The sequence below is a fragment of the Plutella xylostella genome, chromosome 9, assembly GCF_932276165.1.
Source record: "Plutella xylostella chromosome 9, ilPluXylo3.1, whole genome shotgun sequence".
Taxonomy (NCBI): Eukaryota; Metazoa; Arthropoda; class Insecta; order Lepidoptera; family Plutellidae; genus Plutella; species Plutella xylostella.
In genome coordinates, this window is record NC_063989.1 from 7,479,832 (window position 1) to 7,495,045 (window position 15,214).

Genomic DNA, 15,214 nt, shown 5'->3' on the forward strand with positions numbered 1-15,214 from the left:
CGTACTTATTTAAGTGTTTTGTTAACTATTATTTGCATTTAATAATAAATAGGAAATTACCATAATTTTTTCATCAATTTATCTTTAATCCCCACTCTGCTTACACTGCACACTGCAAATGCAAACCTTGACTTAGAGTAGATTTTCAAGTAAGTACGTATTGCGATTTGACGCGAATTTAATAAGAGGCAGTACGAGGATAAAAATAAATAATAAATAAAAAGTACCTACAGCTGAACTAAAGAAAGTCCTGATAAAGAAGATATTGTATTAGAAAAGTCTTCAAAACTTTCGTCTCTGTATTCGTTTTATTTCCCGCCATTTACTTCAAAGACCATAGACAATAAAGATTTAATGCTCTTACACACTATTGCAAATGCAAAGGAGTCCATGCGCACTTCACTTGAAATATAAATTTGTCCAGCATCTAGGGAAATTTAAGATACATTTTATGAAAACACTAAGAACAGTACACATTTTTATCATGAAGAAATCACGAAATATCTATGAATCTTATGCAGATAGGTTACGTAATCGATAAATTTGTTTTAATCTTTTTGTATGATTCACTTCACTAGTATTAAAAAAGTGACAGAACGGAACGGCCAAAATGTCATTTTCACGTTGTGGTTTGCGGTGTGTGTCCGTTTTCCGTCAGCTGAGCACCCCCGGTCGAGTATTGCCTATAGCCAGGCTTACTGGAAACAACAGTTGCTCATTGCAGAGACAAGTGCAGTTTCAGTCTTACAGCAGCATGTTTGTGGCAGAAGAAAGAGGCTCAGCCTATTCACCAGACTACCGGGTATTCTTCAGTAAGTATTAACTTATCGGTTTCTTCGTTGCCGGAATAGAATGTAGCCTTGACCCCTCACTTACACGTCACCTAAATACTGAACTAACCGGTGACCTTATCATATCAACTGTAGCTAGTTCCAAGATGCTTGCTTATTTATAAAAATACAATACCTTTGCTTCAGGACACGTCAGCTAACTAGTATCACTATCAATTGACCAAAGATGACCCTCAATTTATATAATTTACCCTTTGTTCCCATCGAGTCACACATCAAACCTGTCACACTGTATACAGTTGGGAATTCTTCATGAAAAGTGTGCCATCTAGTCACAGTGTTACTCGATGGGAGTGTTACTCGTTGGGAATGATTTATTTCTGAATTCCAAACCAGCCGCTGTAACTGGATGGGAACATAAACTAGAAAATTCCCAACTGTTCTCCCGTTAATCGTTAAGATTTGTTCAGTGATGATGAATGATGATGATGCCTAACCAGTGATAGGTACTGTGACTTATACAGTGTGTTGTTTTTCGGACCCGACAAACTTTAAGGGTGGATTCTACGAGTCATTTCATCGAGAAAAAACCCCCATATGTGGGGTCAAATCTCAATATTCTAGAAATGGCGGCCATTTTATACCCCATCCACACGCTCGGCGAACAATGGCAAACAGCAAACAGCAAACACTGACGTGTGGATGGGTGTTTGTCGTTGTTTGCCTGTTTGTGTTTGTGTTCGCCAGTGTTCGGCATCGGTGTCGGTTTTTCTTGCCAGATCAAAGGATGTTCGGCAAACAGTTCGCTACGTATCCACACGTCTGGCAGCGATCAGTATGCGCGCTAGCATTGCGGGAGGCGGACGTATCAACTTGCTACACTTTTTCGTTGGCGCGCATTTTTTTTTATGTATGTTCACCGATTACTCAGCCGTTTCTGAACCGATTTTGAAAATTCTTTTTTTTTGTATTGGGTTGAGCTCCCAGGTGGTCCCATTTTTTTTTCAGAATTTTATCTCACCCCTAAGGGTGGGTAAAGGGGTAAAAACAGGGTATGAATTTCCATTTTGGACACATATTAACCGATTCTAATGAAATTAAAAACATAAATATAGTTCTTGTAACAAAAAAATATGATGGTGACCTTGAGCTGATCTGATGATGGAAACGGAAGGCAATCAAGGGACCTCCTCAACGGTATATAGCAACTACCTCGTGTTTAGGCTTGAATGATTCGTATTGATTAGTAGGACTTTTTGGTATCATTTGCATCTTACTTTTAATTAAAAAATATTGCAAATAAACTAAAAACTATAAAATAAAATATTAATTAAAAAGAACAAGTCAGTTTTTATTTTTTTTAATTATTATTATTATCCCACCATAGTCTTTGCTTTCTTCTTATTTTCCTTTTTTCTTTCTCTTGCTTTAATTTATATAATAAAAATATGTCAACCCACAATAATAGCTCGTCGTCCGCCGTGTTTGCCGGTTCGGAATGTTATGAGCGTTCGCCGAGCATGTGGATGGCTGTTTGTGTTCGGTGATTGTGGTTGGTGTTTGGGACTTTGTTTGCTGTTTGCCGTGTTTGTGACAAACAGCAAGCGTATGGATGGGGCTTTAAAGTTGCTTCGAACTTTTTTATGTAACTTTTAAGCAGTTGTGAATATTTTAAATGAATAGAGCTGACTTTTTGCGGATAATTGCATTTAATTTCATGTCCGTAAGGCGTTTAAATCTCGAGATGATTTTCTAAACGAAGAAGAAAATCTAATTTAAGTTACTTAGACCCCCACATATGTGGCTCGATTATATTACTCGTAGAAACCCTTAAAGTTTGTCGGGTCCGAAAAACAACACACTGTATAAGTATTTGATATTACGATTTTTTTTATTTTCGTTTCTTGAAAAAGTACTTATGAAAATAGAAATAATTATTCCGAACAATCAAATAAGTTTTATTAAACTAGTTAACAATAAAATTATAAAATCAAAACCGAATTGTAAAATCCAATCATTTTTTTTCTATGAATGATAGATAGATACTGGGTGGGTAGTACAGCAGTAGCCACAAAATAATAGAGAAAATGAAAACTTTCATTTCCCAAATTTTGCGTGGAGGTGACTTTATGGCAGTTTGATATTTACTTATCGACTCATATCTGCTCTGCTTCACCATGAAGAAATAATTAGGTACTTCCGAAGTAACTACCTCAGATTAATGACGATCTGGCGCTTACACCGCGGGCGCGCCTCGGACATAGACGGAAGATGCAGATGATCTCAAAATAATGGCGAAAATTATGGGGACCAACACCGATCTAGTACTTACGTACTTATTTATTTATTTTATTCGGAAAACTTAAACTAGATAAAACTTAATATTACTAATTTGCATAACAGCCATGTAGTAGTTATAGTTATCGCATATGGTGGAATTCAGATCCATTGGACTCTTGTATTGGCTCAAAAGACTTGATGAGGTTTCACTAGCGCCATCTACCTTAATCTCTTATTCCCTCCATCCAAAGGTTGTCTGGCAGAGATCGCTTTTAGTGATAAGACCGCCTTTTGTACCCTAATTAGGTTCATCATCTTTAGCCTATAGCAGTCCACTGCTGGACGTAGGCCTCTCCCAAAGCACGCCACTGGATGTGATCTTTAGCTTTCCGCATCCAAATTAAGTTACAACTTGAATATTTTATTATTCTTTTGGGGTGTACAAATAAAGTGTATTCTATTCTATAATCGGTTTTTGTCTATGGTGGAAAATTCTTCATTGAAAATCCCAACAAGTTACTGTGACTTGTTGGGAATTTTTATTTTCATAGTCCCAACTAGTTACAGTGTTACAGTTGTATGTGACACGTTGGGAATGAAGGAAAAGGGTGTTTCAACGAGTAACAGAGTGTGGACTGATGGGAATTTTGAACATAAAATTCCCAACGAGTAACAGTGTGACTGGTTGAGGTGTGACTGGCTGGGAACAAAGGTAATTTACTATCCATGATCACAAACAAGAGGCATAATAAAATACAGTACTTGTTTTCTCAATTGACATTAAAATACATGATAATAACCAAACTTTTATAAGGTCTTGAAGTACATTTGGTCCTCTCTAAGCAGGATTGGCAAGAAACAGACCTTAATGCATTAAATACAGCCAGCTCATTACTTTGTGATAATAATTTACCCTCCATTCATAGTACGGGAATTTGTACGATGATGTGGTCCAGTATTGCCATCTAACATAAGCAATCAATTATGCTACATAAGGATTATTAATTCCGTCAAAACCATAAAATAAATGTATAATGTTCATAACAAACCAATCATTTCCTTATTGATATGAAGGTAAGGTCACTTGATTATTGTGATAACTGATAACAATATTGCAAAGTAAATATAAAATAAGATAGTGTGGGAAATCACTGTTTCTGTCTGATGTTATCTGTTAAATATAAACTTACATCCTGTGAAATTCCTTTTGTATGGGAAAGTCATATAAGGTAATAGTTGGTATTTTTACCACAGCAAAATAACTTAAGCCAATTTTTTACAAAATTTCGTATGCAGGAAGCCAAAATTCTGAATGAATATAATAGTCTAATATTTAACCCAAACATCATAAAAAAACTTTCGAAAAAATGCTAAGTACCCTTAATGGAAAATTAGAATAACAAAACCATTATCATCATTACAGAGGATGAATGCGGCCCAATTTCACCTCTCCACGACATTCCACTATGGGCGGACCGTTCCGCCAAGCTTGTGAATATGGTGGTGGAAGTTCCCCGCTGGAGCAACGCCAAGATGGAGATCAGCCTGTCAGAGAAACTGAACCCGATCAAGCAGGACACAAAGAAGGGGGCCCTCCGGTTTGTCTCCAATGTTTTCCCGCACCACGGCTACATCTGGAACTACGGAGCCCTGCCACAGACCTGGGAGAACCCCCATCATATTGATCCCGGCACTCAGGTAAGCACTTCAAGATGATTAAATATGGTATTATCTTTGATATAAGCGTTTGTTTTCTTTGTCAACATGGTTGTAAATAGAGTTGTGGACTAGTCTACATTAATAACATAATCTCAGTTCAAATAAAGGATTAGGTACATTGTTCCATTTTCTAGATTTATCTTTCATTTTGCATTGTCTCTACAAAGTTTCCTGTCTGAATCCCAGGGCAAAAATCATGAAAAAATATCTAAGATTGTTCAGTACTTTTCGAGTTTTTTATTTGTGACAAACACACACATCTTAACAATTTATAATATTAGTATACATAAAAAGCTCACAATAAGGCTAGGTTCATATGGCCACGCGGTACCGCGTGGTAGTAAAGATAACTATCGTTTATATTGATGACGCGCGGCCATATGAACCTAGCCTTAAATTTCCTAGCACTAAATCACTTCTATTACCTCCTAAAAACAGGCAAAAGGCGACAACGACCCAATAGACGTGATCGAGATCGGCACCCGCGTGGCGGCGCGCGGCGACGTGTACCCGGTGAAGATACTCGGCACGCTGGCGCTGATCGACGAGGGCGAGACGGACTGGAAGCTGCTGGCCATCGACGCCAGGGACGCCAACGCCGCCAAGATGAACGATGTGGCTGACGTCGAGACTTACTATCCAGGTATCCAAGTAGTTGTGATGTATGTAGCAGATAGGGGTAGCCGTAGTGGCTTAATGGTGATCGAGACAGATGCTTGTAATAGCTAGGACACGGACAGGCCCAGTAGCAACGATCCTTTATCGACGTCGATGAACTCGTTTTATGCGCGTTCCACCAATGACAGCGCTGTATTTATGAATCGTGATATAGTAGGTAAGGATAGGACAACTTTAGGCAGGTTTCTGCTAGCGGCAGAATGGTGCCTCAATAGATGTCGTCGTCCATGATTAAATTGCGAATGAAAGAGAAAAGAACCGGAATCAAGTGCCGACGAACGTTCGTTCGAGCACTAATTGTATTTGGACGTATTAACGAACTCCTACGAGCATGCGGAAGCCAACGCTAGCGAACGATAAATATCCTTCGTTGGCGTTCGTTTGGCCGGTCTTACGATGAACAACGTGGCTGACGTTAGAAAACTATATGTCTATGTATATGTAACATCGAGACTTATTATCCAGGTAGGAAGTAGTTGTGATGTAGAAGATAGGGAATCAGCTGGTAGTGGCTCATGGTGATCGAGATCAGATCCTTTAATCGCTAGCAGGCTGTCTGGCCCCGCAGCATGGATCGACGGGCGATAAACTCGTTTAATGCGCGTTCCATCAATCACAGCGCCGTATTTATGGCGAATCGCGATATACTGCCAGTTTTAATACTATATCTATCGATAGCTGACAGTTACTATCATACGATTGTGACACATAAAAAGTAGCATTCTGTCAAAACAGTATAAAAGTAACTGTCAGCTATCGATAGATATAGTATTGAAACGGTATAACGATTACTCTACTCTAGTGTTAATTGCGGTTACTTTAACTCGTTCTTCGTTTTCCTTATCCGACTTCTGTATCTTTTCGTCTTGTCAACCCAAGCTTATAAGCATTGGGTGTTGATGATTTTCAGCAACTCATGATATTCTCCCTCCAGGTCTGCTGAAAGCCACGGTGGAGTGGTTCCGCCTGTACAAGGTGCCGGACGGCAAGCCCGTCAACCAGTTCGCCTTCGACGGAGAGGCCAAGAACGCTGAGTTCGCGTACAAAGTCATTGATGAGGTATTTATTTTGTAAAAGATTTTCCCTAGTTTTTTTCGGGTATACCGTGGGAATTTCGTGATTCAAAGTTGTCTTATGTGTTAATACACCCTATATTTTTAATTCATATCCTGTGTTTATAAACATTTTCACATCCGTCATTTAAATTTCGTCGCAATCGCATTTATGATATTAGTACGATGAACTGAATAGGGTAGTCAAGTGATTAATAATGAGTGTAGAAAATCAATTGCTATTTATAAATCTAACCAATAATCAATATACCTACGTTTCTACAACATTTCGTCGAAGTCTACGGTAGTTAAGTCTATGTGACCTACTTCTTGTTCTTTGATATACGACTATACTTAAAGAACTCTTACTTTAGTGTAAAATATAGTGATAATCCAACCCATCCTTCTCCGACTATCGCCCTATCTCCATACTTCCTTTCCTTTCCAAAGTCCTCGAACGTCTAGTCCATCATCAGCTGAACAAATTCCTGGTTCGCAATGATCTGATGAATCCTTATCAGTCTGGCTTCCGCCCAGGTCATAGCACGGTAACGGCATTGGTGCAAATCACGGACGACGTTCGCCAGGGTATGGAGAACGGTGAGCTGACTGTGCTATCACTGCTCGACTTCAGCAACGCCTTCAACACAGTGGATTTCGATATCCTATTGGGGGTATTACGTTCTCTTAATGTATCTCCTACGGTAATTGACTGGTTTCATACTTACTTGCATGGCCGCCGGCAGCGAATCCGCATCGAAGAGTCCAACTCTGTCTGGTGTAGCACCACAGCCGGTGTCCCGCAAGGTGGCGTGTTGTCTCCTCTTCTCTTTGCTATATTCATAAATAGTATTTCCGACAATATCTCTTCTTCCTACCACCTTTATGCAGATGATCTACAGATATATAACCAAGCGTCAATTTCAGACCTACCACTTGCAATCCGCAAAACAAATATTGACCTTGACCACATACTATTATGGAGCAAAGATTACGGTCTGAAGGTAAACCCGACCAAAACGCAGGTCATAGTTTTAGGGAGCCCCAGATTTACGTCACTCGTTGACCTAAATACCCTGCCTCCAATAGTTTTTAACGGAGTCCACATACATTGGAGTAAATGTGTGAAGAATCTTGGGGTTTACATGGACAGCGCTATGACTTGGAAGAATCAGCTCGACGAGGTGAGCCGGAAGGTGTTCGCTTCTGCAGGCTCACTCCGGAGATTGCGGAATTTCCTACCCACGGCCACCAAAATTGTTCTTTCTCAATCCTTACTTCTTCCTATTCTAGATTATGCCGACTCTTGTTACACCGATCTTACCGAAGAGCAACTTAACAAACTTGAGCGCCTCCAAAATGTTTGCATACGGTTCATATTTGGCTTACGCAAATATGACCATGTTTCTGAGTTTCGCACCAAGCTCAAGTGGCTCCCCATTCGCCTCCGCCGGAATACCCACATTCTTTCTCTCTTGTATTCAATACTGTTTAACCCATCATACCCGGCTTATCTTAAAGAGCGCTTTCAGTTCCGGTACGAATCACACAACCGCACACTGCGCTCTGCTCACAACTTACGCCTAAATATTCCTCCCCATTCTACAAAATTTTATAGTAATTCGTTTACTATACAGGCGATCACTTTATGGAATGATCTCCCATTAGACATCCGTAAAGCACCGTCATTGGCTTCATTTAAAAGAATGTTGAAGGAACACTATCTTAGTATTTAACTGCATATGTTGTCTTGTTTTTGGAGCTCTTATTATATTATTTCAGACTTACGTATATATATCCTATTAAATCTGATTATTATATTTATGTAGGTCTATGTAGTCTATTATAAAATATATATCCTTATTTTAGGTATATAAGTATAATTACATGTAAGTTTATCTATGTTTGTAGGGACTTATAATATAATAACTAAATCATTATTTTAATTTTTCCTTTACATTTCTTTAGTACACTTGACCCCTCTTTAAACAAAATATCCTTCCACCCTAAGGTTGTCTTGAAAAAATCGCTTTAAGCGATAAGACCGCCAATTTTGTACATATTTGTTAGTATTTAAGTTTTTGTAAGTTTCTTTTATGTGTACAAATAAAGAATATTCTATCTATCTATCTATCTATAAGTTACACGAGTACTCGATTTTCTATGGTATAAAGCGTCCGTGATTGATTGAATTTGAATTGAATTGCACTATCCCAGCCAGGTTTTACCCTGCATCCTGGATACGCCAGGCCCACTGGGTAGCACAGAATATTTTTAAGGGAGGGGGAACACACGCTCAAGGATAGGTAAGGAAAGTGAATATAATCGACCGAGTATGCACCCTAAAAAGCCAATATTGGAAGAGTAGGTATAGGTAAGGAATAAGGTTTTTGGAGAGCGTATCTGTGGCCATCTGTGGCTTACTCGTGGCTCGCAGTGGTCCTGTGCTGATGCTGCAGTGGTCCTGTGCTGATGCTGCAGGTGTCCTGTGCTGATGCTGCAATGGTCCTGTGCTGTTGCTGATGTTGTCCTGTGCTGATGCTGCAGTGGTCCTGTGCTGATGCTGCAGTTGTCCTGTGCTGATGATGCAGTGGTCCTGTGCTGTTGCTGATGTTGTCCTGTGCTGATGCTGCAGTGGTCCTGTGTTGTTGCTGATGTTGTCCTGTGCTGATGCTGTAGTGGTCCTGTGCTGATGCAGCAGTGGTCCTGTGCTATTGCTGATGTTGTCCTGTGCTGATGATGCAGTGGTCCTGTGCTATTGCTGCAGTGCTCCTGTGCTATTGCTGATGTTATCCTGTGCTGATGCTGCAGTGGTCCTGTGTTGTTGCTGATGTTGTCCTGTGCTGATGCTGTAGTGGTCCTGTGCTGATGCTGTAGTGGTCCTGTGCTGATGCAGCAGTGGTCCTGTGCTGATGCTGCAGTGGTCCTGTGCTGATGCTGCAGTGGTCCTGTGCTGATGCTGCAGTGGTCCTGTGTTGTTGCTGATATTGTCCTGTGCTGTTGCTGATGTTGTCCTGTGCTGATGCTGCAGTGGTCCTGTGCTGATGCAGCAGTGGTCCTGTGCTATTGCTGATGTTGTCCTGTGCTGATGATGCAGTGGTCCTGTGCTATTGCTGCAGTGGTCCTGTGCTGTTGATGATATTGTCCTTTGCTGTTGCTGATGTTGTCCTGTGCTGATGCTGTAGTGGTCCTGTGCTGATGCTGCAGTGGTCCTGTGCTGATGCTGCAGTGGTCCTGTGTTGTTGCTGATATTGTCCTGTGCTGTTGCTGATGTTGTCCTGTGCTGATGCAGCAGTGGTCCTGTGCTGATGCTGCAGTGGTCCTGTGCTGATGCTGCAGTGGTCCTGTGTTGTTGCTGATATTGTCCTGTGCTGTTGCTGATGTTGTCCTGTGCTGATGCTGCAGTGGTCCTGTGCTGATGCAGCAGTGGTCCTGTGCTATTGCTGATGTTGTCCTGTGCTGATGATGCAGTGGTCCTGTGCTATTGCTGCAGTGGTCCTGTGCTGTTGATGATATTGTCCTTTGCTGTTGCTGATGTTGTCCTGTGCTGATGCTGTAGTGGTCCTGTGCTGATGCTGCAGTGGTCCTGTGCTGATGCTGCAGTGGTCCTGTGTTGTTGCTGATATTGTCCTGTGCTGTTGCTGATGTTGTCCTGTGCTGATGCTGTAGTGGTCCTGTGCTGATGCAGCAGTGCTCCTGTGCTATTGCTGATGTTATCCTGTGCTGATGCTGCAGTGGTCCTGTGTTGTTGCTGATGTTGTCCTGTGCTGATGCTGTAGTGGTCCTGTGCTGATGCTGCAGTGGTCCTGTGTTGTTGCTGATATTGTCCTGTGCTGATTCTGTAGTGGTCCTGTGCTGATGCTGCAGTGGTCCTGTGCTGATGCAGCAGTGGTCCTGTGCTATTGCTGATGTTGTCCTGTGCTGATGATGCAGTGGTCCTGTGCTATTGCTGCAGTGGTCCTGTGCTGTTGATGATATTGTCCTTTGCTGTTGCTGATGTTGTCCTGTGCTGATGCTGTAGTGGTCCTGTGCTGATGCAGCAGTGCTCCTGTGCTATTGCTGATGTTATCCTGTGCTGATGCTGCAGTGGTCCTGTGTTGTTGCTGATGTTGTCCTGTGCTGATGCTGTAGTGGTCCTGTGCTGATGCAGCAGTGGTCCTGTGCTGATGCTGCAGTGGTCCTGTGCTGATGCTGCAGTGGTCCTGTGCTGATGCTGCAGTGGTCCTGTGTTGTTGCTGATATTGTCCTGTGCTGTTGCTGATGTTGTCCTGTGCTGATGCTGCAGTGGTCCTGTGCTGATGCTGCAGTGGTCCTGTGTTGTTGCTGATGTTGTCCTGTGCTGATGCTGTAGTGGTCCTGTGCTGATGCAGCAGTGGTCCTGTGCTGATGCTGCAGTGGTCCTGTGCTGATGCTGCAGTGGTCCTATGCTGATGCTGCAGTGGTCCTGTGCTGATGCCTTATGCCTGAAGTGTTCCTGTGTCTGATACTGCAGTTATGTGGATGTAGATTCCTCTAGCGTTCCTATGCCTTGCGTCTGTGGCTTCTGGGCTGGGTTGTTTACGTTTACGGGATTGATGATACTTATTCTGTGTTTGTGCGTCTTCGAATGGTGGTGATAATTGATTGAAAATAAATTGATTGTTTACTTCTATTTATTATTCAGTTCTAGCTGGTTCATATGTAGGCAGCGGTTGCATATTAACTATAGTTGCTATAATTATTTTATTGTATTTTATCCTTTTTTCGTTTTCCAGTTTCCCTTGAATAGCGTTCGTTGATGTAGACAGCTACATCTCTCCATAGTATACCAAGTGGTCAGAAAATACTTTAAAGAATTCCATTAAACTATTCGGTGAGCTATTGTTTTAGGGGTACAGTTTCTTTCTATAACATTTTTGTTATTTTCTATTTCAAAGTATCGTTGTTGCAATGAGGGTTTTTTTTTTTAACCAACTTTGGCTTTGTCTTCTTTAACCCCATTGTTTCATTTGGGGTCTATTTTATGGCTTGCAGATGTTCTGTTTCTTTTAGCGCAATGGGTCTACTGCCGGGGTTTTTGTAAAGAAAATATTCTGGGCTGAAAGAGAGCTTATTTTTAAGAATTACGTTTGCTGTGGGAAAAATATTAGTTTTTATGGTCCTAAACCCTGCACGTGTTTGTATAATAGGATACCTGCGTTAGTGTTCATGCAATGAATAAATTGGGGATATTTAAATTTACTAACTAAAGTTTAAAATTATTCGTTGATATTTGCTGGATGGTGGAGGCACCGTGCTAGTTTTTTTTTGATACGGACTGGTTTTAATATTACCTACTTTTAATCCTTTTCAAAATATAACAGATATTAGGTACACTGTTCATGCAACAAAGAAATTTGAGCTTTTTTGTTGTTGACTTAAGGTAAATTCATTTGGAACCTTGCTATTTGGATAAGTATTAAAGCAATAATAATATATATGTATTCTTGTGACCCTTTTAAAAATATGCATTAATCACCACGTTTTTCTTAGTTGAAGTAACCGCCACTCTCGTTCAGGACATTGAGAGAAAAGCCTTTTAATTTCAAATGGAGCATTTGGAAGGATGATAAAGTATGATAATTGCCTTATGTCAGGTGCCTTAAGGTCTAGATCGTCAAACTACGGTGGTGCGGATAGTTGGTATTACTGAGGCAGCGTCAGTCGGTCTCTAGATTGGGATTGGAATTCTCTCACCAGATTCTCGCGACGATTGTTGCTTTAGGGTATGACGGTGGCAGATGGCGAACTTCTGTCAAGCCTTTAAAGGGGCTGCGTCACACTATAATTACTTATACACTTCACTCACACACTAAAACCACACACTTTATTTGGATGACTATTGGTACAAGGCAAGAGATTAGGTAATGTTATACTCTAGTATACACATTCCAAAACTTTATCAATAAATAAGACATCACTTGATAACTTATAAAGACTCAGGCGCTTTCGTACAACGGTTACTTATTAACAAAAGGCAACGCGAAACAAAGCATTTTTATGCGCAAGGGCCAGCGGCCAACACGTGTTGGGGCCCGGGAGCGCCCGGCGGACCCGACCGTCCCGCTTGCCTGTCACAATGCAACTCTCTCTATGGTATAAAGCGTCCGTAGCGATTTATACCATGCATGAAATGTATGCTAATAAATGTTTATTAGCTACAGTCATAGAGGATTACTTGACGAAACTAAATATGGAAAACAGTCTGAATTATGTTAATTGTTGCTTTTTATTCAGGTGCACGAGTTTTGGAAGGGCCTGGTGAATGGCGCGACAGAAGCTAACGACATCTCCACGTAAGTGATTTTATATATTTTATAAGTCACAAAAATTTAAACACACCTAATTATAATTTAGAAAAGTAAAATATATTATGTTTAATAAGTATGAACCATGTGTGTATTTGTTTGTGGCATCGCAGCTCGGAGGCGGCGATACCGAGATACTTCATGAGTCTTTTCGAATCGTTGTCTTGGCTTAGAACGCCAAATTATATTGTCTCTTAGTGAACACTTCCACCTGGCATGTAACTCATAATTCGCTAAGTAGACACCCAGCTTAACTCCCATTCTGTCCACAGGCTGAACGTGACAGTGGAGAGCAGCGCCAACAAGGTGGAGCGCGCGGTGGCCGCCGCCGCGTTGGCTGCCGCGCCGCTGCCGGCCGTCGCGCAGCCCATCCCCGCTACTGGTGAGTTATCATCATCATCATCGGCCTATAGCAAAGGGCCTATCACGGGTTTATGTGGCGATGGCGAAGAAACTTTGGCAGCACCAGCGAGTGTGCCTTTCAGGTGCTGACCAAAAACATTGTGGGGGAGAAAAAATGGCAACTGAACCAACCAATTAGAACTGGGGAATTAGGCACAGTCGCCTAAGGCGCCATCTGTAATTAGCTTTTAGTTTTTCTCCCCTTTCGATACTATTTTCGATACTACACCAACATAGAAAAAGAACAGCGCCAACATAGTCACTTTTGAAACCATTGACATATATATTACTGCGTAAGGACAGGCCAAACCACTCAAGAAAATGGCACCCGCGCGTTGGCCCTAAAATAGACATTTTAGGGCCAACGGTCCTCAGTCGGCAGTTGTCTGTGACGGGGAGATGAGTCTTTGTTTCTTGTGTAAATATGCCTATTTTTGTTGTGAAAGGCTACAAAAACTATGGTACGAAGGTCAAAAAGGAATATGGAACATCGTATCATCCTTAATAAATAAATAAACACATTTTAAAGCGATAATTATTTTACTACCAAAGTCTACAATGGCCGCACGATGTAACCTTGTACGGACGTCCGCATGCAACTCACTCATATTATTATGTACCTACTGTCCGGTGACGGTAAAATATGAACGCACGTACAAGGTTGCGTCGTCAGGATAAGTAGCTCGGCTCTGACATAGTTCCAACAAATTATCACAGATGGCAGTTATTTTGCTTGTATGAAGAAGGTTTGAGTAAAATGTTCTGAAGGGCGTATCCTTCCTTTTGAAATCATTGTTTGAAACTAACAAATTTGCCTTACATTTTGACAGTGACAGTTGACGATACACAACGTTAACGGAGGTTCAAAAATCTGATAATCGCTGCAGTACTCTCCCAAAGCACGCCATCATCAGTCAATAATCATCCACTGCTGGACATAAGCCTCTCCCAAGGAGCGCCACAACACTCGGTCCTCGGCCCATCATTACCGGCTACCCGCCTAAAGCACGCCACTGGATCCGATCTATGGTCTTCCGCCTCCAATCACTACTAGGCAATGGGAAGGCCCGATTAATTTAGGTTTTAGTAAAATAGTACAGTTCCGTTTCTGTAAGGAATTGTGTAATAACTTAGCGTACCTAAAAGGTCTGCTCATCTCATTTGTGGGTTTAAATCCTGCCATTGTCATGTACCAAATAATTAAATGAAAATAGCTTCCGCTTAGCTAATGCCAATGTGTTCCATATAAGTTGATTCCACTATAAGTACCTACTACCAAATTCTTTTTACTTCATTTCTCTGGTTAATTTTCTCCCTTGTTCCAGTCGACAAATGGCACTTCCTGTCGAACCTCTAGATTGATGATGTCATCGCTCTCAGCCAATCAACCGCCGCCACGTCACGACTTCGTCAGGACAACTCAGTGAATGATCGCAAATGTAACTACGTATCTATAAGTGATATAATTTATTACAGGTAAAATAAACGTTGGTTTTTCTATGTCTTGTTTTAATCCTATTACCGTGACTAGATACCTACTTGGCACAATCATGTAAAGTGCGAATAAATATTACAGCAACCGAATGTGTGTTTTAAGAGATCTGAATTTATAATAGATCTCTATTTATATTCAAAACACCTACTTGCATAGTACAGTCCACATCACATAGGTACAGTTGAAACCTACCCAAAAATTTGGTATTATACAAACGCAAAAGTAGAGACCGTTATAGTCTTCTGTAACACATTGACCCCCTCCATGACTGGAGGGTTATTGCAATAATCTCCACGCTTTTCAGGCGCGTTCCAGATATCAACAACAACAACACAAGCATTTCATAACCAAGACACAAGAACAAATATCTGAACGACCGGGGATCGAACCCGAGACCTTTTAATTGACATCAGCAGAGGATGCGAAATATTAATAATAATAAAAAACGTTTATTCCGCACACACACAGAAA

General features: G+C 41.1%; 1 protein-coding gene across 1 annotated transcript; it reads left to right on the forward strand.

Annotated features, from left to right (window-relative positions):
* The first annotated feature begins 579 nt into the window (after positions 1 to 579).
* Positions 580 to 14,748, forward strand: LOC105382279 (inorganic pyrophosphatase). Its single transcript, XM_048622975.1, has 7 exons — positions 580 to 812; positions 4,495 to 4,769; positions 5,229 to 5,433; positions 6,403 to 6,527; positions 12,776 to 12,834; positions 13,119 to 13,228; positions 14,574 to 14,748. Exons 1-7 carry the CDS (start codon positions 611 to 613, stop codon positions 14,603 to 14,605), a joined length of 1,008 nt encoding a protein of 335 aa, XP_048478932.1. The 5' UTR covers positions 580 to 610; the 3' UTR covers positions 14,606 to 14,748.
* The last annotated feature ends 466 nt before the right edge of the window (positions 14,749 to 15,214 follow it).